The sequence below is a fragment of the Salvelinus fontinalis genome, chromosome 6 (assembly GCF_029448725.1).
Source record: "Salvelinus fontinalis isolate EN_2023a chromosome 6, ASM2944872v1, whole genome shotgun sequence".
NCBI classification, from domain to species: Eukaryota; Metazoa; Chordata; class Actinopteri; order Salmoniformes; family Salmonidae; genus Salvelinus; species Salvelinus fontinalis.
The window spans coordinates 35,357,762-35,382,642 of record NC_074670.1 but is presented as its reverse complement, the minus strand read 5'-3'; the positions used below and the strand labels follow the sequence as shown (position 1 = coordinate 35,382,642).

The 24,881-nt window shown below is 47.5% G+C and overlaps 1 protein-coding gene across 2 annotated transcripts in view; it reads right to left on the bottom strand.

The window, feature by feature from the left end:
- Positions 1-891: 891 nt before the first annotated feature.
- The window catches only part of LOC129857761 (teashirt homolog 1-like), a 34,956-nt gene continuing 10,966 nt past the window's right edge, over positions 892-24,881 (bottom strand). For both annotated transcript variants that reach the window (XM_055926304.1, XM_055926303.1), the window contains exon 3: positions 892-5,673. In XM_055926304.1, coding sequence (XP_055782279.1) covers positions 2,195-5,673 — 3,479 coding nt within the window. In that variant the 3' untranslated portion in view covers positions 892-2,194. The remainder of the gene's footprint in view (positions 5,674-24,881) is intronic.

Here is a 24,881-nt window from a genome sequence, read left to right as displayed (position 1 = left end):
GTTGATGGTGCCATTTCTCTACAGCTGCTAGAGGAACGTATCTTATGGAGACTGTTAAACTACTGCAAAGGTCAAACAAAGGTCACCTCCCACTGGGCACGTTTCATTGAAATGACATGGAGACAACGTTGATTCAACCAGTGTGTGAATACTATGATTAAATCTTTCTGTCCCTGATCTATTTGTATTAACTCGTGTAAAAGTTGGCTGTGTGACATTATCAAGAGAACCTCATATAATAGTATCGTTTCAGTCCAAAATACTCATTGCGTGACATGTTAATTGTGTTATTTATTGAGTTGCTCAGTGTCGACCGTCAGCAGTTAGGATCAAATGGAACAGACACCCTTCTGACTCGTTTCCAGGAAGACAGGCACAAGCGCATTCATTCCCATCATGAAGACAACACTGATTCTTTCAGTGCAGACACTCCAAAGGCCAGTCACAAGCCTAGCATGGGGCTCACAGCACAATAAACACCCTTACGGCTTATCATCACCCTCATCATCATCATTATATGATGATTCGCAGTCATCAGTATGACACTAGTTTTTTTTATAGACTTTTATCTTCTTTTTTTTTTTTTTTTTACATCTTGATGTGTATCAATGAAGAAGGAAAGCTAACGTTCTTTTGTGTGTACCCTACATGTAATCTATCATTTTATGTAATATGTTACAATATAATGTTGCACCTTATATAACCTTGTAAACACAGAATGTTGCGCAAGGTGAGTATTTAGTTACAGTATTTCATCTGAGCACCTATAAGTGTGTTATTTATTTTCTTCACCGGAAAATAGTAACCACAGAGAATTATCGAAGTTAGCCCCAGTCTTTTCACTGCGTCTGTGTACTTCCATGCGAAAACAAACACACAATCACAAATCCATGACTGTTAACAAGAACTGCGTTAAGATTTATTTTACAATTGAGAAATAAACTAAATGAAACAAACTAATCGGTGCTAGAAATATTTTTTTTTACAATATCATTGATAAAACATTGAAATGTATAGTCATTGTGCATCGCTTAATTCATTTTCACACCATATCATGCATCAAATTGGATGCAAGTATAATTAAAATCATTTCTGTAAACCAAGCCAAAGAAGCTAAATTCTTATTTCTTAAAAAATGACATTTTTGTGGATCTACAGTATATATCTATATACACATTTTATTTTTTTATTTTTATTTTTTAAATATAAAATGATGATATAAAAGTTAAAGAATGCACACACCTTTAAGTACAAAGAATGTTGAGCTATTGCAAATGGCAAGATATGTCTTATGGAGTATGACATTTCACTGTGAGTCATTTACATGTAAAGGACTGTTCTTTTAATGGTTGAATTCAAAGCGGCAACATTTTAAAAAAGGAGCTTGTAACAAACCATACAATTGGAAAATTACTATAAGTGATACTTCACATAAAAAAAAAAGTGTTTTGAGCAAACTTGCATACTGTACGGCCATTCATTTTCACTGATTGATATGTAACCGGAAGCAGCATTTCAATTACTCTGAATGTTTACATGATCTGTTTATTTTTGTAATACACTGACAGATTTCTGAGCAGGCCATTCTTTATCAAAGATGTTGCAGTGTGACAAGAACCGAGAGAAGAAAATAATTTATCTTTCAAATTAAAACAGATTTTGACAAATGCAGAATATCTTAAAACATGTTCTCTTTACAAATAAAATGTTAAACGTCTATAAGGTGCTACTTCAGTCTTTCAAGGGGTTCTTCCATTCTTTTAGTGTGAACAATGAACTTTCACCTTCTTCATATCAAGTATTGTACAGTTTTCTTTTCCCCCTAATTCATTTTCGGGTCACCACTTTATTCACCATTGAAACAGTAGTCGTTTTTTTTGTCATGAAAAGATAAAAAAAAAACTTGTGTTTAACCTTGGTTCACTAAAATACATGCACAGATCAGACAAATAGCATATAAATACATTACAAAATAAGTGTTAAAAAAAAGCTTGGCAACAAAAAAAAAATCGAATAAGACATGGTCCAGTCAGGCAGTATCACAACAAAAAATAAGACTGATTTCTGGTGGCTCAGTTCGGCCCAGTGCAGTAACGGTGAACAATGTTATCTTAGTGCAATGAAATTCTGGTCAGTTACACAGCCGTCTTTCTGTCTGTTCATCTGTCTCTTCCCTCAGCTCCAGACCTCTCTACTACTTCTCCAGTTTCTCAAGAGCAGTGACGAACACCAGGTGATCTTCTGGTGACTTGCCATGGGTCTTGCTGAGGTGCAGTTTGACCGCGTGCTTGCTGACGAATGTCCGATTGCAAAGCCTGCACTGGTAAACTGAGCCAGTGTCGTCGTCTGGTGCGGTCAGGGATGCCAGGGTGCTGCCAAAAGTCATTTTGTCTGTGATCACCTTGGAGGCAGCCTGCTGCTCCCGTAGGTGCTCATTGGACAGCTTGGACAGGTCCTTCAAGCTGAAGCCCAGGTGAGACTCCAGGTGGCCGATGTAGGCGGACGCAGTCCTGAACTGCGAGGCACAGTCACCGCAGAGGAACACAGGCTGGCAGGAGTCCATGTTCTTCAGGAACTTGGTCCCGCCAGTCCGCCGGAGCTGGTACTTGACGTTGGCCAGCCAGTGAGAGATGGTGGTCATGGAGAGGCCTGTGAACTTGCAGATGTGAACCCGCTCTTGGGGGCCGAGGTCCGTCATGGCGTAGCGGCCCTCCGCGGTCTCCCGCAGGCTAGAGCAGAACTGAGCCTGGAGGATGAGGAGGTGCTGGGGGTTCCAGTTGGACTGCCGCCCTTTCCTCTTCTGGACCGGGGAGAGGTCCTCCAGAGCATCCTCGAACGCACTGCCGTCTGCGTCCGACTTCTCTGAGATGGATGACGGGGCGGAGGACTTGGGTGTCAGCCTGCCTGTAAGGTTCTTTACCATGTCTGAGATGTCCATCAAAGCATTCTCTCTCAGAGGAGAAGAAATGTCAGACAGAGACAGGCTTGACATTATGGGTTTGTTACCATTTATGCTGCTGTTGCTGTTGATGACAGTGCTGCTGTTGCTGTTGCTGTTGCTGTTGCTGTTGCTGTTGTTGCTGTTGCTGTTTTTGGACTTCCTCAGGTCCATAGGCTGGTCGTTGTTCTCGTACTGATAGTAGCGGTTGATGGGCTCGGCTTGCTTGGCTTGAGTCTGGTTGAAGGCCGGTTTCTCCATCACGCTGTTGCTGATCTTGTAGAGCATGGCCAGCGGGTCGCCAGCAGGGCTGATGGGCTTGGAGGCCTTGCCCAGGTGGTTGTTCATGATTGACTGAAGTGCGCTGAGGGGGTTGATGAAAGGCCTCTCTGGTGAGTGATCGGTGATGATGCCCAAGCTGTTGGTGCCGTTGGTGATGGGTGACTGGCGAGTCTCTGGGCCGTTCTTTGAATGGCTGTGGTGGTTGTCTACCAGGCTCTCTTTGGGCTCCTTTTTGCAGACCAGCTCCGACTCTAAATTTCCAGGGCTGCTGTTCCTCACGAGGGGCTTCCCGACAGTGAGGTCATTGGGCGCTGATTGGTGGTCCCTCTGCTCTTTCAGTACAGGAGACGGTGACTTGATGGAGGATGGATGCCTGTGGCGGTCCAAGCTGACCATCTTCTCCTCTTTCTCTTTCTTCACAGCAGCAGCAACAGCTTTCCTTGTGACCTTCTCCACCAGCTCTTCCATGGCAGTAACATTGCTCCTGAGAGAGGGCGGAGATGCGGGGCTCCTGGGGGAGTGGCTCACTGAGCCTGAGTCCTGGGTCACCAGGCCGCGGAGCCCGCTGTTGAACACCGGCTGGATCTGCACACTCTGGACTGAGGAGTGCAGTGCTGCATGCTTCATGTGGCCCTGGAGCTGGTAAGCAGCGTGGATGCTGGGGTAGCCACCACCCCACTGGGGCGTGCCCGTCTGGGCCTTGCTGATGGCACTGGACACAGTGTTCTCCAGGGACTTGAGGATGTCCAAACCTCCTTTAGGAGCCTCCTCCAGGTCCTCCTCTGTCAGATACTTATACGACCCAGCGTTCACCTCAGTCTTCTCACCTGGCTCTTCCTTCTCCTCTTTGATCATTTTCTCCCCGGGTTCACTTGCCTCCATCCTCTCGTCTTCCGGTTCTCTCTTTTCGTCAGAGCCGCAGGAGAGTGCAGGGGAGACAGGCTGAGATTTGACGCTGGGGACGGGAAGCCTGGTGGTGGTGGGTGGCAGAGGGATGGATTGGATCTTCTCCTCCACCACTGGGTCAAACACTAGCTGCTTGCCCTTTTTTGAGGCGGAGTTGGTGACCTTAAGGAAGTGGCCTGTGACCATCATGTGGGCAGTCAGCTGCTGCAGTGTATCGTGGGAGCTCCCGCACTCCATACACTTCAGGATCTGGGCCTTGCGAGCCTCAAACTGCCAAGTGTAGCTGGCACCGTTCTGATAGCCGTAGCGGTTGTTGGGTGTGACATAGGGGTTTGTCGTGGACTTGGGGTCTTTCCCAACGTCCCCTTGGTGCATGTGGCCACCGCTACCATGGACAGAGTCTGGGGAGCATGGGGATACCAGGGCATCCTGGAGGGCTCTTTTTTTGGCAGAGGACATCAGTTTAGTGGCCAGGGCTGGCACTGGTTCTTTGAGGGGCACTTTCTGGTAATGCTTGGTCTTGATCATGTGGACGCTCAGGTCCTGCAGAGACTCGAAGGAGTGGCCGCAGTACATACACTTGAGCACCTTCTGAGCATCCTCTTTGCCCTCCATCTCCATCAGGGAGCGCTTGCGGGGCTTGGACCAGCGCTTGCCCCGCTCTTCCTCCTTGTCCTTGTTGTCGTCACGGTAGTGGCCCGACTCGTTCATGTGGACCGTGAGCCCCACCAGCGTGTCGTAGGCGCCGCTGCAGTCTTTGCAGCGGAACTTGCTGGCGCCGGTGAAGACTGAGCCATAGAGCTTGTTGTTCTGGCGGTAGAGCTGCACCGTGCTGAACAGGCTGGGCTCAGGCAGCAGTTGGTAAGGGGTATGCTGGAAGGTCTTAGCCAAGGCTGCCTGGTGCCAGTCATAGGCCACAGCCCCACCGTTACTAGCACCACCACCGCCACTGCTGGTGCCACTGTTGCTACTGATGGAGGTAGCCGCGGTGCCGTTAGAGCTGCCACTGCTTGTTTGGTGGTTGGCGGTGGCAGTACTTCTTCTCCCATTGTGGTGGTGGCTGCTAGCATTGCTGTTCTCACTGTGGTTGTTGTTGTGTGTGGTGGTAGTGGTGGGGCTGGTGGCGGTGGGGATGGCGCCAGCAGTAGCAGGCGTGGCTTTCATGATGTCCATGGCAATGCTGGACCAGGAGGCATCTGAGATCAGGTTTGCATAGACAGCTTTCATCTGAGCCAGGCTGTCCCTCAGGGAGAGACCATTGTTCGGTCCAGAGGGGAGGGGGGCTTCCTCCTTCTCATGGCCATCCCTGGAGGAGGTGCTCTTGAAGTCTGTGAGACGGTCGCTGGCATCGCTGAGCGGGGAGCCGTAGCCGGCGTCTGGGTTGGTGCCGTTACTGAGTGGAGAGGCCCGGTAGCTGGGCGGCAGGCCTCCATCCTCTTCCTCGTTGCCAAGGTACGCGGTGTCCTCCCCGTTCAGTGACAGCCCGTCATCCTGCAGGTGTTCCTCGTCGACTGCTCCTGCCTTAAACTCGTCCTCTGGTGAGTACGCTGGAAGAGAGAGCGAAAAGAGAAAAGGGAAAAAGGAGGTCAGCAAAGTGAAATAAAAGATTTACAATGCACTAACAGGACCACTGACAAAACATAGCGATGAATAATCTGTGGCAGGAAATATCGGCTTTTATCTGTGTGTGTGTGCGCGCGCGCACGTGTACGTCTGAGTGTCAGTGGGGAAGAAATCTAGTTTCATAGAGAAAAAAAAAGACAAAGTGTTGACAGTTTCTTTCTTAACTCGCTATTTCATTGCCCATGCGTCCTGCTCCCTAGGATATCGCTAACTGCTTGGCCTTGTTAGCCAACTGCTTGACTCTCCTCCTTTCCTTCTCCCCCATGTCTTATCTCTACACCCAATCATTCCCACACACACACACAAACACACACACACACACACACACACACACACACACACACACACACACACACACACACACACACACACACACACACACACACACACACACACACACTGAACTTCACTTTATTTAGTCATTCACATGGTGAGCTTACGCAACCGATCAGGAGGGAGGGAAACAAAACAAGCATTCTGGGATGTTGCAGCGTCTCCTTCACCCACACTCGTGTGTCAAAGGCCACTCTCACGGAGTTAACAAATAAAATGATATGAAATACCAGACGGTACTGTCAGGCCGTCTCTACAACGTCAAACAGGGGCGTGACACTCCTTGACCGTCTCTGTTACGTTAGACAGCTTATTGAGAGGCGGAAGTGGAAATGAGTCATACTATACATTGCGTTCTGTATTCTTTTCCACGACAGAAACAGCGTGTAAACAACTTATCGTCAGAAACACAGGGGATGAAACTAAAGAATGTACAGGATAGACAGCATAATGTAACAGGTACGAGAGAGAGAGAGAGAGACAGCAAGGGAGGGAGAGAGCAAGGGAAGGAATATGGGAAATATTGTGAGCGTGTCTGTGAGCAAGTAGAGCGTAGGAGAGAGCTGCTGAGCAATAAAGCCAGGGAGAGGTGGGTGGGGGTGGGGGGGGGGGGGGGGGGGGACAGAGTAAAAAGAGGTGGAGACAGGAAAGACGGCCCCCTCAGTTCTCCCTTTATCTCCTTCCTCCATGGTGAGACGTGTGTCCTAGATGCCAGCATCAGTCTCTCCTGATGAAACAGATGTGCGCTCAGCTTCAAACAGCACGCTAACCTGTCATATCATAATCTAAGTGGACATAATACCTGATATATGTACACTGGCACCATTTACTGCTGCCTGAAAGGAGACGGGAGGGAAAAAAGGCGAGCAGCTGCATACGGAAGTGTGTGTGTGTGTGTGTGTGTTTGTGTGTGTGCCTGCATTGGTGTGTGCCATTCGCATGTTCTCATACATGTACGTTTTTAACACGGTAGCTTTCGAACATAAAGGCTCTACCGTTGTCTATAGGTTTGTATTTTCTGTCTATGACTGATAGGCCCTTCTCTCCAAAACGAGCCACATACTGTATTCTGCACATTCTCTTGATTCCTGACAGGATTTGGAGGGAAACGAGCGCAGCACAGGAGAACCTGGCTGTGTTTCAATCCCACTGACAGACAGAAGCTGAGACAGTTCCTAAAACTCTGAAAATCCCTAACACAGCAGATTAGCATTAGCTATGTACTGTACAAACTCTAACTGTAAGACGTTTCCCCGTTATTATGCCAGCCTTCCCCTCACCAACGGCCAACCTGTGCTCGAAAAGAAAGAGGACTATGAAATCATACAGTAAAATGGCTATTCAGTCGTCACTAGTCTCTGATCAGTTCCAGTGAACCCATGTGAATAACTATGTCCACAACACCGGTGTCAAAAACGGCGTTTTGGCTGCCCCGCAAATCTACGGAATGAAAGGGGGAATGGAACGAAGGAAAAATATCTGTGAGTGAATGGCAAAATACAGGCCGAGGCAGGGAGGGGAGGGGCAGGGAATGGTGAACGACAGGACGTGAAGGAAACCCTTTGACGGTAACTGTCAATCAATGCTTATCCCCTCGTGTTGTCATGGAAACAACAAAGAGAGGGAAATCAAAGCCTGCAGACAAAAGAACGGCTTAAAACATCTGTAAAAATCACAGGTTGAAAAGTGGAAGGCTTCAGAAACCATAAATATGGGGATCTTATGATGAAACATCTAAAAATTATGCCTAGGTAGAGAATTGAGAAACATAAAATCTATATCTTTTGACGCTGTGATTAAATTGCAAGCAGATGACAACGCCCCCCCCCCAAAAAAGACAACTAAACAGAAATAGGACAGCAGAATCTGTTCAGCCATTCATGAAACCCGATCGAACACAACGACTCAAAATCCGACTGGTGACCGAATCCCGCCTCCTCAATGTGTCCTAGAACTAGACACGCATATGAGGGGAGACGGGAGCGAGGGGAGGGGTTTGGCGTGCTGTCCCCGGTGGTTTAGCTTGCCGAGCGGGTGATGGCTGTGAGCGGGGCCATCTGCACGGGCGTAAAGGCGCCTGTCACTTCTGCTCCGGGACGCCTCGCCGTCAAAGGGACAGGTGGTGGCGCGGCCAGGATGTGTCCGAGTCCTGCGCTGTCACAAACGGCCGGGATCAAGCCACGCCATGTCACCGCAAAACACACACACTAAACGCCACGCCATTTCCGGGCACCACACACACTAAACGTTATCAACACCACGGACGATCTACATTGTTTTGAGAAAAAAAAGTGGTTAGTAGACAGTCCATCTATATTATGTGCAACAAAGGACACTATCAGTAACATGTCGACTGCACGTCTGTGGACATGTAACAGGGAAGCTTTAACCGTTTACCAAACAAAGTAAAGCCTAGCTTCGTCTCACGTTAGGGGGTTTCAGATGTGTATAGTCTTGTTGGAGAGTAGACAGACAGACAGACAGAGAGACACAGGGGTCTAGACGGTGTTATGATTCATTGGTCTGGGATGACTGTGTTCCTTTTCATTCTGTACAGTCTCAACATAATGTTAGGGCTGGAGGTGTAACACACACACACACACACACACACACACACACACACACGTCTGTTTCATTTGATTTGGGGAACGATAACAAATGAAATGTAATCACATGAGTATCAGCGATTTAGCAGAGAGTAGGCTCAGCGTCATATCATTTCTTCTCAAACTTTTGCATCTTGGTCTGGCCCTTCCATTTTGTGTTTTTGTTGTCTTTCCGAAATCTGCTAGTTGTTAAATGAATTCATCTCTCCGTCAGGCTGGCGATGCCTCACCATTTGGCCGTGGTCAAACCCAAACAAAACAGATAAGAAAAGCAGAAAGGCGATGAAACGAGAGGGAGAGAGAGAACGGGGGATGAGACCAGTCGGTTACCCGTCCCCAACACCCCTCCTATTTCCTTACACACATCTCTCTATTTATCTGATGTGATTTTGGGAAGAGGGGTGCAATCACCGCAGTCATTTGCACCACTAATGTCCAATCCTGGCCCCCTTCACTCATGTGATTTAGGCTGGTGTTGGAGTGGGCTAGTCGGGGTATGGGGAGCTGGGAGGGAGGTGGGGGCCAGTGGCCATTTAGCCCACGCTCTAATGGGAAACTGGCAGTCTTATTCCTTCCCCTACATTCTGTTTGTCACCCCGCTCCTCCATTACAGTCCTCTCAGCCCTGATGGCTTTGGACAGGACCTGATCAAAAAGCCATCGCTTGACCTTCGCGCCGTGGCAGCCCGACGAGACGGCTCGCGCCAGCCAGAGAGAGAGAGAGGGATGAGTGTATGTGAAGGGGGTGATGAGGAAGGGTGGGGGGTGATAGCTCCTCGGACCGGGACAAGAGGGGAGGGGGGTTGTAAATAAAATGACATTATTATTTATTCTGTCCCGTCATGTAGAAAACCCAATTATGGTAATGTCTGCTGGCCGGCCCGCCGTGTCAGAGAGATGGAGAGCAGACAGAGAGCATGCTGGGTTGTGGATTCCTCTGGAGCGGCTAACGTGAGAGAGCAGTGGCCTGCCTGCATGTCGGTCTGCCCATCGAGGCCCTCCCCTCCCCTCCGTCCCCTGACGGTAAACTCTCAGAAAAAAGGGTTCCAAATAGGTTCTTCGGCTGTCCCCATAGGATAACTATTTTTGGTTCCAGGTAGAACTATTCTGGGTAACATGTAGAATCCTCCGGGGAAAAGGTTCCATATGAAACCCAATAGGGTTCTACATGGAATCAAAAGGGTTCTTCCTGAGACCAAAAAGGTTCTTCAAAGTGTTCTCCTTTGGGGACAGCCGAATAACATTTTTAGGTTCTAGATAGCACCTTTTTGTAGACACAGAGGTACACAACAGCAGACCGGAATCTGGGCCTGGCACCCTGCACTCCCCACTCTCCATGATACAGTTGGTTGTTTACAGGACCGTATAGAGTAGGCTACATGCACTATAGATGTGTAAGAAAAAAACAGATATCTACTGTAAGTGTCTGGGGTTTAGCACCACCGGACGGACCATTTGACCTAAATGAAGAGGTAAAAAGTATTCGTAAGATATAGAGAAATCTAAATATATAGGACAATTATCCATTTCTGTAATACATGATTTGTTTCCCTTGCATCGTCTCCCTAAGTCCTGATATCTAGTCTGGAGATGTGAGTGATGTAGGTCCTCAAATAATTCCCCTCCACTGCCACCCCCACCTCTTTCCACCTCCTTTCCTTTTCCTACCCTATCCTCCCTCCCCTGCTTTTCTCTCTCTCTCTCTCTCTCTCGCTCGTCCTCCACACTGGTCCAACCACCGACGTCAGCCCCTCCCGAGTGGAAGAACACAACATATGGCCCAAGCACCTACAGAGCCTTAAATAACTGCTGCGCCATTCCAGCTCACCGTACCGATTTATCTCCACTCATTTGAGAAAACCTCCGACCGGGGCAGAGTGGAGGGGTGGCCACACACACTATTCCTGTAGACAGAGCCAGAGCGTGTGTGTGTGTGGACATGTTTAACAATACTTGTGGCGACCACAAGTCCTCACAAGAACAGTAAACAAACCAACTGGGGACATTTTGCCAGTCCCCACAAGGAAAAAGGCAATTTGTAAGGGATTTAGGGTTGGGTTAGAATTAGTGTTAGGGGTTAAAGGTTAGGTTTAGGAGTTAGGGTTTTGAGGTTAAGGTTAGGGCTACGGTTAGGGGTTAATGAAAATAGGATTTTGAATGGGTATCAATTGTGTGTGTCCACAAAGTTGGCGGGGGGGGTTGACAGCTGATCTATACACAACTCGCAAGGAATAGTTACAGTTACTGTAATGTCGTCTCGTAACCTTTAATATTTTTGTTAGCTTAAGTGTTAGCCAAGGGTGACGAGTGAGGCGATGGAGTCATGTCAGCGGAATTTCTTCCGGATTTCTCCCTGTTCCCTTCCGCATTCACACAGTAGTACCACATCTTAGTGACTTCACTACAGCGCGAAACACAATTATTATTCGTCAGATTCAAAATGTGAGAGTACGATGGGCAACCGTGTTGGGCCGTAACAGCTCGTACATGACAAATCTAGAGGACACGGAGAAGAAAACTACAGCCTGGCAGACTGGTAGCACTGTTCTGTGTGAAGGTTTAGACATATTGAAGGGGAGGTGTGAGGTGTACATGTACGGTATGTGTGTGTAGATACAAGAGGTAGGTTGTGTGTGCGTGTGCGTGCGTGCTCTTGGCTTGTTTCTCTGAAATTATCTTTGAGTCGGATATTAATAGACCTGGCTCTATAAATAAAACGGAAGCACCACACACAGACACACACACAGACATCATTTCTGCACCATGCATTCTTGTACACTAACCCACACACCCAGATATTTATTTAGCAACATGTTTGTTGGTTCTGCTGTCTGATTGTAAAGAGGGGGGGGGGGGGGGGGGGGTGTAAAGACGAGTGGATGTTTTGAGAGGCTGCGTTGCACTTGGTGTAGTAGAGCTGGGCTGGAACGCGCTGCGGGATCAATAGAGAGAACCAGCAGGGATCGATCGCAATTCATCTCGCTTTTTTAAAACATTTTCATTCTCACCCACACACACACTGAGCATGCTACTAGCTTGTTAGGAGAGGGGCAAAACATGTGGGCTAATGCACGCATAGACGTGCATGCAAACACACACACACACACACACACACACACACACACACACACACACACACACACACACACACACACACACACGCACACAGTCCGACCTGAGTAGCTGAACTAAAGCGATGCACACACACACACACACACAGAGGTTCAATAAAACAATATGGAATGTATTTATTTTTATTGGGCATATCAGCTCATCCCCGTCGTCTCCTTTGCATAACAAGCCCTGTATAATTAAACCATAAATTTCAACGCGTCCGTTTAATTACCAGAGACAATGTCAGGAGGCAGGAGAGTAAACAAGTGCCTTTGAAGTGACGAGTTAAAAACCGCTCCAACACAGATGCTGCTCATTTAGGTGGGATGCTGTTTTATATGAAAATGTAATGTTCAAAAGAATGGGGGTGTGTGTGTGTGTGTGGGTGTTTTGTATTTTTTTTGGTACTTCTCCAGGAATGCTTGGAAAGTAGTAGGCTGGTGAGGTAGTGGGTACAGGTACCAGAGGTGTGGCGTGTTAGTGTGTGTGTGTGTGTGTGTGTGTGTGTGTGTATATGTATTACCCGCCAGTGTGTGCATTATGTGTGTGTGTTCCCTGAACAAACACAATGGGCTGAGGGTATAATAATTGATTGGGGGCCGCCTCCTTGTCCAGGGTGACCATGACAACGGACGTCAGGGGGACAGACATGACAGTGGCTGGGACGGTCGAGTGGACGCTTCAGGTCAATGTCAACACACACTCGCCGCTTCCAGCAGCTTAGCTAATTACACAGCGGCCCTTAAGGCCACTTACAACAGGTTAGCTAATTAACAAACAACTGATTACAAATAGAACAGAGAAGTGTTCTTAATCTCCCACCCCACAACGTGATGACAAACACTAACCGCTTGTAATTAGTTCTGGGTAAAGGGAAGGGTGGTGAGGGCAGGGTTGTGTGTGTATGTATGTGCTGTTTTGGGTAAAGGGACTGCATCTATGTGTCAAACTAACAACAACACTGGCATGATGTAGTTGCCACTTTGTGAAAAGTTCAACGGTCCAGCCACAGTTAGCCCAGTCTATGTACCTTCCTATTAGCATAGTGAGTGCCATTGAAATAACATTGGGGTTGAGGGCTAACACAACTCACAGGCCCGAACGGCCATAAGGCTCCGAGTCGCACCTGCCGACAGTTATAAAATCCTTTCTCTCTCCCTCCGCCCTAATTTTCACGGCCCCTAAAACATCCGCTCTCTCGCAAGGCCCCAAATGTCCATCTGCCCAAATAAATCCCTTTTATAAAACGTACCCCCCCCCCCCACACACACACACACCCCACCCCACCACACACACGTCACCTGTGCTTTTTAAGCTGCCCCCCCCCCTCGAACACTTCCCTCGAATTCCACCTGCCCCCCCCCTTTCAACATCAATACCCCTTCCTCTCTCTCTCTCGCTATAAAGGAACCTGTAACTTTAAATCTCTGTGTCAGGCCCAGCCTGACGATCCAGCAAGCCCAACTTCACCTGAGCACGCCCCCCCCCCCCCTCCCCCTCCACCTCGACAAGACAACAGTGCGGCCCAGAAAACGGCCCAGCCAGCCGCAGCTGTCTCCATTGCCTAGCAACGGCGAGCCTGATAGATGACCCCAACGATGGATAATTACCGTAAATCACAAGAGCTCAGGCACTAAAGGGGAGAGCGAGAGAGAGAGAGAGCGAGAGAGAGCGCGCGAGAGAGAGAGAGAGCGAGAGAGAGAGAGAGAGAGAGAGAGAGAGAGAGAGAGAGAGAGAGAGAGAGAGAGAGAGAGAGAGAGAGAGAGAGAGAGAGAGAGAGAAAGGATAATAAAGGAGGGGTGGAACTGGTCATGCATGCACTAATGCACCTTGATGAGCTCAGATCCCCCCCTCCTCCACCCTTGACTCAAACACACACACCAAAACACAGGAACACACACACGCGCACAGGCAGGAACACAGAGGCAGCAGCCTTGTCGCTGTAATCCGACACCCCATTCCCCGCCTCCCTGCAGAGGCGCTTGTCTGTCAGAGATTCACCTCAATACACAGAGGCGCCAATCAAAGGCCAGACAGAGCAGCCCAGAACATTGAGAAAACAAAAAAAGACACACAACGGGATTGAGGAGAAATGGTGACCAAAAGTCCAAAACAAGTTTAAAAAAAGCTAAATATTTCACGTAGAACTACACAAAGCACAGTTTACTCACTAAAAAGGTTCAGCCTTTTTTACTAGTCGTACAAACTGTCCCTTCTCTCTCCCTCCTACTTCACTCCTCCCTCTCCACTCTTCTCCCTCCCTCTCTCCCACTGCATCCCTTCCTCTCCCCCCCCTCCCCGTTCCAGATATTTGATCTGGTTCTGAGTGTGATAGATTGACAGGTAATGGGGAAGTTGAAGGGGCGATGGTGACAGGAACAGGTGTTCAGCACAGTCTTTTTGGCCGGCGTTAAAGCTGCCATGTCCTTCACTACATCTACACCACCCGTCTACTTCCTCTCTCTCTCTCTCTCCATTGCTCAATCTCTCCCTTTCTTTTTCTCTCCCTCTCTTTTTCTCTCCCTCCCTCGCTTTCTGTCTCTGTTTGAGAGATGTAATCCATCAACATAGTGACAGGGTTGGACATGTAGGCCTACGGTCATTCATGGGGAAACATATGTGCAGGGGGGGGGGGGTAACACAATAAGAGCCCACAGTCCCAGCCACAAAACTACTGTGTAACTGTGTCACACTGAGCACTAGTGAGCAAAATACGTTGTTACTGAGTAACCCGCTCTAACCTCTACTCCACCGCTGCAGGTTGGACTGAACCAACAATTTAATGTCATGTGTACGTTCCAAAATGCAATTATTACGGGGGGGGGGGGGGGAGAGAAGAGAGTGAAGACAAAAGGGAAAGAAAAACGAAGAGGAGTGTGATGAGTAGGAGAGAAAGAGAGAGCGAGAGAGAGAGAGAGAGAGAGAGGAGTAGGAGGGGGGTGGGGTGCAGGCCATAAATCAAAAGTGTGGTGACGGTAAATAACTGCGGCGAGGCTGTAACTACCTGCCATCATGTGACCCCAGGAGAGCGTTCAGCGCGAGGGAAACAGGGGTCTCGCTGATAAATCCCCTCCAACTTTTACTGCATAACATTAAAAGGACATGTCACCGTCGCAAATCACTCCGGCTCTGCGTTGGAAGTAGTGAGTTCAAAACAGGCTCTATTTGCATGTTGTAGCTCCAACATTCCAGAGGAGTGGATATCGGATAAGAAAGTCCCTCTCTGACTTGGGTGTATTAACTTGAAAGTACAAACACTTAAAGACATGCTCCAGAACTTTGGCGAGTAGTAAATCTTTTTTAAATTTCTTGCTTCTTGCTTTGGGCTGGATTTCTCAATGTGTAGTTCATACTAGAGGTTGACCGATCGGCATGGCCGATTTAAGTAGGGCCGATTTCAAGTTTTCATAACAAATCGGTAATTGGCATTTTTGGACGCCGATTATGGCCGATTACATTGCACTACACATGGTTGATGATATTACTAGTGTAACTAGCTTGTCCTGCGTTGCATATAATCAATGCGGTGAATCACAGTCTACTTCGCCAAACGGGTGATGATTTAACAAAAGCGCATTCGGAGTCAGGGTATATGCAGCAGTTTGGGCCGCCTGGCTCGTTGCGATCTGTGTGAAGACCATTTCTTCCTAACAAAGACCATCATTATTTTGCCAGAATTTTACAAAATTATGACATAACATTGAAGGTTGTGCAATGTAACAGCATATTTATACTTAGGGTTGCCACCCGTTCGATAAAATACAGAACGGTTCTATATTTCACTGAAAAAATAAACGTTTTGTTTTCGAAATTTGACCATTCCGGATTTGACCATATTAATTACCTAAGGCTCGTATTTCTGTGTGATTATTATGTTAAAATGCAGTCTATGATTTGATATTTGATAGAGCAGTCTGTCTGAGCGGTGGTAGGCAGCAGCAGGCTCGTAAGCATTCATTCAAACAGCACTTTCCTGCGTTTGCCAGCAGCTCTTCCCAATGCTTGAAGCACAGCGCTGTTTATGACTACAAGCCTATCAACTCCCGAGATTAGGCTGGCAATACTATAGTGCCTATAAGTACATCCAATAGTCAAAGGTATATGAAATACAAAATGGTATAGAGACAAATAGTCCTATAATAACTACAACCTAAAACTTTTTAACTGGGAATATTGAAGACTCATGTTAAAAGGAACCACCAGCTTTCATATGTTCTCATGTTCTGAGCAAGGAACTTAAACGTTAGCTTTTTTTACATGGCACATATTGCACTTTTACTTTCTTCTCCAACACTGTTTTTGCATTATTTAAACCAAATTGAACATGTTTCATTGTTTATTTGAGACTAAATAGATGTTATTTATGTATTATATTAAGCTAAAATAAAAGCGTTAATTCAGTATTGTTGTAATTGTCATTATTACAAATATATATATATATAATAAAAAAAAAAAATACAATAAAACCTCCAATAATCGGTATCGGCGTAGAAAAATCATAATCGGTCGACCTCTAGTTCATGCAGTACTTGCATAATCTAGTCTTACCTCAATTAGCCACAAAATCCCTAGTTTGAAAGTGACTGTTTACGGGAAGATGTACCTACAAGATTTCACCTACATTTTCCCCCACGTGGACCAGCACCCTAGCAATTTGAGTTTCAGCCAATGAGCTTCAGCCCCTCGCCCTTTGAGTGACAGCTAGCAAGATGCACACACAGCAGAGCGAGAGAGAGAGAGAGAGAGCAATGACGTGGTGCACATATCTGCACATACAGTATGTGACATAGTAGACCATTTTTGGGGGACACTTTCGGCTTTCAGAACTACTGGCCAAAAAGTATACAAAAGTACCTGAGAAACTCTTTAAAGCAGAGATTATAATCATTAGGTAAATATGGTGGACCTCTATTTAAAATCGATCAACTTGGTGGTGTTGTTCGTTTTTTTTTTAAAGAAAGGGGAGGATACAGATAAAAGAGAAATCCTAGCGTTTGAATCCCACTGTAACGGCATTGTAATATTAAAATTCAGCACCTGGGTCTTGTTTATAAGGCATCAACTGGAAGCAAACAGACTGAAACAGGGAGGGACTACCTTGACTTTTCCAATAAGAAAGGCTCATTTTCACTTACTGTTGCAAAACAATGTCTGTTGAGTGCCCTAATGAACAGGACCCTGCTAATGCAAATTCAGCACCTGCTCGATCTCTTCCTGTTCTACCTTATCCGAGTACGTGTCCCAAATGGCACAATATTCCCTACATAGTGCACTACTTTATAGGGAATAGGGTGCCATTTCGGACACAGGCCATCGCCAACCGACTTCACCTGAACTGACTCACAGGAAAGCTTGATAACATCATTCTGTAGTTATTTCCTTGTTGCCCATCATATAAGATTTACACAAGTTAACAATATCACCAGCAGAAAGACACAGAGGTTCAAACTGGTCACTCCTTGGCAGTTATCTAGAAACAGTCAATCACACACAATCACTTTGAAACACACATGCTTTCTGTCATTTAATAACTCTCTCTTTCACTCACACACACACACACACACACACACACACACACACACACACACACACACACACACACACACACACACACAATTCTCAAGCGGGCATCTGCTGTCACACGACCTGTCTCCGTGAACTAAGCAGAGACAGATGACTGTCAACTTAAGAGTGCCTCAAATGCCCATCTACGAACAGGCGAGGCAGGAATCAAGGCTGCCTCTCCCTCCCGGTATAATTGGAGTTAATCCGCAATAGGAGATAGTCAAGTTTATGGCATATCTGGCTAACAGCGTCAGTCACCGGCAGCTTTTAGTCTCATATTTGGACCCATTTCCATCACGCGCTGACGACAAAAGCAGCCGCACAAAAGTGTGATTACCTTGCCTATTTTTACATTTCTGCATGACTTGACTTCTGATAATGGCGAGGATTTCAAACAGGAGAAAGAACACACTTAGATTGCCTTCTTAGTGAAGGAAAGAAGATGGACTGGCTATAGGAGAGGAGTGAAAATGGAATGTTTAATAGAAAATGTAAGCTGTACACTGAGTGTATAAAACATTAGGGACACATTCCTAATATTGAGTTGCACCCCCTTTTTGCCCTCAGAACAGCCTCAGTTAATCGGGGCACGGACTCCACAAGGTGCCGGAAGCGTTCCACAGGGATGCTGGCCCATGTTGACTCCAATGTTTCCCACAGTGGTGTCAAGTTGGCTGGATGTCCTTTGAGTGGTGGACCATTTAAATACACACGGGAAACTGTTGAGCGTGAAAAACCCAGCAGCGTTGCAGTTCTTGATACACTCAAACCGGTGCGCCTGGCACCTACTACCGTACCCCGTTCAAAGGCACTTAAATCTTTTATTTTGCCCATTCACCCTCCGAATGGCACACATACACAATCCATGTCTCGAGGCTTAAAAATCCTTCTTTGACTGGCTCCTCGCCTTCATCGACACTGACTGAAGTGGATGTAACAAGTGACATCAATCAGGAATCATAACTTCCACCTGGGTTCACTATTTCATGGAAAGAGCAGGTGTTTCCAATGTTCTGTACACAAAAAGTGGAGGTTAACACAGATACACTAACACACACAAACTCACGTGCACAAGAGCAAACAAACACACACACACACACATGCACACGCACACTTCCTTTTCAGTGCCACGGTTTATACCCTGTGGCGTTTGTCCTGCACTGTTGGTCACATGACCGCATGCATTTGAATGTCGGGTGGAGTGCATCCCTCCTCTTCCTCCAGAGAGAAGGCAAGAACCATAAAAGACGACACACACACACACAAAGAAGGCTTTTACCCGAGAGGGACTTAGAGGGGGGTATGCCGGGGTGCAACTCTGGCGGGGGTAGGTACTTTCAGGGCACAAGGCAGAAAAGCATGAGAAAACCAACCTACGTATAACAAGAAAATACGTCCCAAAAACATTTGGGAGTGGAGTAAAGTTAACGGCGTCAACAACAACAAAAAAGAGTCGGGGTGCTTGATTTAGTTGACGAGTCTCTTTCTGTCGGTCTCCCCCACAGAGAGTGGTTTTTGGTTTGGCTCTTCCATAGAGGAGTGACCTGGGAGAGAGGAAACAGACAAAGGGAAAAAAGGGGGAGACAGCACACGGATCCTAATGAAGCCATAAATCAAACGTCCGATGAGAAAAGACTCCGAAGGAGGATCACATCGCCGGGGATCAATGGAGACACATCTAAAGGAGGAGACAACAACCGCCCGGAAACACACACACACACACACACACACACACACACACACACACACACACACACACACACACACACACATACACACACACACACACACACACACACAGCTAGATGGAAACAAACGAACGCATTGCAAGTACACACAGGCTGAAATACAGCCTCATAAACACACATACATAAACACACTAGAACATACACACACAAACTCGCTCACCAAGGCGCAGAGCAACTGAGACACGTGCTTGTCTCTAATCTATTCAACTTCCTCGCACATTGTCCCCCCCCCCTTACTACCCAGGAGGGCTCCGAGTTACACCTCCACGCTCAATCCCTCTCGTCTAAATAATATTGGCCGTGATAAATGGCGCCATAACTCTGATATCCACAATCAATCTCTGCTTTAAAGACACATCCATCTTCTGTAATGCTGATGGTGGGGGGGGGGTGGGGGGGGGGGGGGGGGCTCCAGGGGAGTGGAGGGGAGGGGGAGCCGAGGGAAGACGTGACTGTTTTCCTGACCTCCTGGCGGGGGACTAAGGCGGGGGGACGGCGGGGCCCAGTGGAGGCGGGCCACTGAGTGATGTCTGTCAGCTCACATCTGGCTGGGAAGATAAATTAGGCTTATGAAGACAAATGAAAAGGGCTGTTCCTGCCGCCACCGCCGAGACACGGGGCGAGAGAGAGAGACAAAGAGAGAGAGACTAAATAAAAAAAGAGAGCGAGGGGGAGAGAAGCAAAGCAGCCGTTAACGTAGTCACGCCGCAGAGACGCAGAGCTCACTTAGTCAAAACCGTGTCCTTCTCTCTTCTCTCTCTCTCTCCTTTTTTCCTCTCTTGTTCTCAGTCTTTGAGTTGCAGGCCAGGAACATTCTAGATGGCAATATGGCCACAGTATGAGGAAGACCAAAGACAAGACACTGACTCCTTCCTTTCTACCTCAGTGGTTGTGCAGTGTACACACAGGGAGGGGGGGGGGGGGGGGGGGGGTTGAAGATGCATTGGGGGTGGTGGAGTGAACTAGGATCGGGAATTGCCAGGGACTTCACGATGCAATATTATCACGACACTTAGGTGCCAATACGATATGTATTGCGACTCTCACAATTCTATATGTATTGCGATTCGATAATTAGATTATATTGCAATTGGATGTTCCAAACATATTGCTCACATATGTCTGCTGCAGAGGTACAAAAGAGAGCCATGAGAACGTTTTGAGCAGTCGTGGAGATAAAAGATGGAGAACAAGCTATGAAGGAAAAAATAACGGTGTTTTGGTGCAGGTACTGTACAGCCAACTAGTGCAAAAATAATATTGCGATATTGTCAAAACGATACGATATATTGTCAAAAATAATATCCCGATATATAACTGTCTCGATTTTTTTCTCCCCCTTCACAAGAGTGAACTATCTCTGACCTGTCGGAGGGGTCGTCACTCAGCCACACCACGGCGAATATTCCCCCTTAACGATGTAGCACGTCTATTAACGGACGGACAAAAGCAAAGAATCTCTCACTCTTCTTCTCTCCCCTCCCACCAGTTTCTTCCTTGTTCTATCTAGCTGCCTCCCTCCCCCTCTCTCTCTCTCTCTCCCTCTTTTTATTGTTTCTCTCTGTCTGTCTGTTAGCCACCTAATGCTGCTCTGGGTCTGAACTAAATTATTAAACGGAGATGTCCACACAGCCTTTTCAGTTGTTCTCCTCCTTCCTCTTCCAGCGCCAGAGAACACTACGCACCTACCACCCAGCCGCTGCTTCTGCTGCCGCCCCAGTCAAAATCGCTTTCCCTTTCTTACCCAAAAATTAAAAAGGTACACAAGTTACATTTACGCAAAAGGTGCGCCCGACTGAGGTTGTGATCACGCTTTGCCACGGTGTGAGAGCAAACACTTCAATGAATCATAAACTGGGCTTTCGGATTCTTTTCGGAGGGTTTCACAGATTAGACAATGCCACCGGCAAAGCCCTGAAAATTACACCAAACGAGTGCGAGAACTTGGACGACGAGGAACAGTCGCAGGTTTAAAGGCATTTGCGTCCGTTTACGCGAAGAGTTTGTCACATAACCGGCCTAGCATATGCTTCCTGTCGCCATACACTTCTATAGCGTCGCTCACGAGAGAGGGTTGTGACTCCACAAGGCCAGATGCAGTACTAGCCCCACTGTAAACACTATCTGCTATAGCTTAAGTTGCACTAACAAAGCATCAGAGAGAACCAAAGTAGCGCTGTGATATAGTGCAGCATTTTGACAGGGGCCCTCCCACACACCCCAATCTGTCTCTACAATAGAGGGAATGAGAAAGAAAGAGAGAGAGAGAGATACAGATGCAAAGCGAGAGAGATACATAAGTAACAGAGAGAGAGAGAGAGAGAGAGATACAGACGCAAAGAGAGAGAGAGAGAAACATAAATAACAGAGAGAGAGAGAGAGGAGAGAGAAAGAGAGAGAGAGAAGGAGAGAGAGAGAGATACAGACGCAAAGAGAGAGATATACATAAATAACAGAGAAAGAGAGAGAGGAGAGAGAGAGAAGGAGAGAGAGAGAAAGCGAGAGAAGGAGAGAGAGAGAGAAAGAGAGAGCAGACACCTAAGCCCTGTCTGGTGCTCCGTGTCCCTGCTTCCCTGCCACACCAAGGTGAGTGTGTTTATTGATTCTGGAGGCGCCTGGTGATGGTGTTCTAACCCTGTTGGGGTGGCCGGTGGGGGTAGAAGGGGGTGTTTGGTAGTGCTGCTAACCCCAGGGACCTCACTGGGGGATGACAGCCTGGGTAGGAGATAATCACTCAAACAACTCTGGCAACAGCAGGTAACGAGTGACACACGCAAGCACACACACACAGACGTAAACACGCGGACGCACAGAAACACACACGGACGTAAACAAACACATACCAAAACGAGATACTGGGAGACGATGTTGTAGACCAGAACAAGAGACAGAAAACCCGGTAGTAACATAAGTAGTTACTAGTGTGTTAGTGACTACAGCGAAGAATGGTGTGGGAGGAAGGGGGGCAGGCAGGGCCAAACTATGCTTAGCACTAGTAACAGTACTTTAAACCTTGAACAACAACAGCAACAACCCCCTGAGGAGTTACAGTGAGACACACACACACACAACAGCTGAGTACAGGCAGGGCCCCTGTGTGTGTGTGTGTGTGTGTGTGTGTGTGTGTGTGTGTGTGTGTGTGTGTGTGTGTGTGTGTGTGTGTGTGTGTGTAGTGCAGCGTTGGTGTTGGGAAGACAGAAAACATTACAGGGCCTTTTTTTTGGCACCAGGCGAAGCGAGGAGAGCGAAGGGGTGAGGAAAGAGAGAGAACGGCGGGGGCGGAGTGGAGACGTAGAGGGGGATGGGGGGGGGGGGTTGAGCGTTGGAATGAACTCTCTCAGGCTTTGTGGTGCACGTTTCCCAAGGCCCCGGCCTGGCCCCTTTGATAAATGACACATGTCATTCTGTCAGCCCGTGACACTGCAGCTGGGAGGCCCTGTGATGTATGGCTCTGCTGAAAAAGGAAATCAACTTTTTTCCCTCCTCTCTCTCTCTCTCTCTCCCTCTCTCCACCTCTCTCTTGTCCTGGGCCGAGTGCATGTTCTTTTTTTTTTATGAGGATTTAGGTTCTTTAGCCTCCTCCTTTTCTTTCCCTCTTCCCCCCCACCCCCCTAGTCTTCTCCCTTCTCTCTTTCCCTGACACAGGCATGCTCAGAGACAGCTAGGTTGGGGCCTGGTTTGGTTCTCACTCACACAATGACACAGCTTATAATGATGTACTAATCTAGTAACTCGAGGAAGGGCACTGCAGCGTCTGAGGTGAATCGAAGATTTATGACGGTGAGGAAGTAAACAAAGTCTGAACATAGCGGGGCCTGAGCACATTCCGGTTATTCAGGATGACTGTCTCCCTACTGGGTCATCTGTATTGCATCTATCCATGAAAACAACAACGCTGGGATAAACACGATCCCACAGAGTGAATATACACCGCATGCAACAACTAAAAGCTCTGTGTATCTGTTTGACGATCACACTCCAAAATATTTTGGGGGGGGGGGGAAAGGATGAGATGACATTTCGTAGAGAAATCGAGCACTGCCAATTAAGAGCTCTGTGAGACATGGCCGACCCTCCCTTCCTGTGAGATTAGCCTATCACAGCACCACACTGACCCTTCAACTGCGTACGCCGCCCACACAGCAGTATGTGAGGCAACTCTCTCTCCCTCCCTCCTTCCCTACCTACCTCCTTCTCTATCGGCTGACCTGTGATCAGTTCTCAGGAGATTTGACAGCCAACAAACCCCATAGTTTGAATCAGCTGTGACAGAGGAAATGTTTGAGTGTCACCTCGCAATCGTCATGTGACCAAAAGCCAGTACAGAAAAACAAAGTGGGTGGGAATAAACTTAAAATATTGACTGATTCAGGATCAGTAGTTCAGTACATATCATCCAACCATGTGGCTGACTGAAAAAAAAGACAGATAATGCAGAGGGATCCTTCGACATCCTTCCTGAATGATGAGGTAGAGTGAGACGTGACTGATAAGAGATCAGTTAGTGTCTGTCAGAAATGTCAGGAATGAGGAATAGGAGAGGACCAGATTACAGGCACCAACACAGGGTATTCATCAACACGGATTCCACACATTATTGGTCCACTGAACCACTACAACATTAAAAGAGTTAACAATGTGTTGCTATGGGGACCAGCTACTTTGACTGAGGGGGAGGGATATTCTCTATCTAAAGTGCACACACAGACAGAGAGAGAGACACAGAGAGACAGAGAGAGAGAGAGAGAGAGAGAGCAAACAAAAACAAGAGTGAGAAGGCCTGGGCGGCCACCTTGGGGGTCGTGACCCACGGTTGACCCCGTCAGATGTGCACTCTGGCTGGGTGATAGCAGGGAGAGGGGCGGGAAAACAAGGCATCATTAGGGCTGAGTGATGAGCCCCTTGCCATGTTTGACCTCCTCCTTCAGTGACTAGGGGACTGCAACGCTCCACCACAGGACCGACACTGCATTTATAAATACCCGAGGGCCTTCACACACACACACACAGGCGCGTGCACACACACAGAGAGCGAGACACACACAGAGGGAGAGAGAGAAACAAACAATGCCTAAGCACACATAAACACAATTCCTGAGCAACACGCCTCTGAGACTGACCCCACACACCCGTAGCAGCCCTGCTAACAGCATAGCATGCTCGTGTGACCCGCCGCATATCGGCCGTTTTTCCCACGAGGCACCAACACTGACCGACCCCACAAACACTGTTGCCTTTAGCTAGCATAACGTCATTCATACGCCCAGTGTGTTGCGGTTACAGACACACTGAGGCCATTGTTAACATTTTGTTTTTGTTTCGTTTTTTTTTTTTGGGGGGGGGGTTCACTTTTAATTACAGAGGAGGAAGTGGTGGGGAAAGGAAATAGAGAAAAAAATGAAACAGAAAGGCCAGTGTATGCTAGTCGCCCAGTTCAGAGTGCGTATATAAGCGACCGTACAGGGGCAGGTCGCGAAACGACACAGTCCACAGTGTCGGACTCCATGGTTGATCATGGGAGGCTAAACAGAACACCTAAATACACATAATTGGCCCAGCGTTGCTGAAAGTCCTAGCGATTGAAATAGACTGATTTGAGTCAAAGTGCCTTAGTTTGAGGGGCTTCGTCCCGTCTAGTAATTATATTTCTGTGGTTCCCGGTACCTCTGCTCCCTGAGCCTCCGTACGCTGTGTGTTTGCCTCAATTAATCATCCCAGTGGTTATACTGTGGTAATAATAAAACAATCTCCATGATCACACACACAA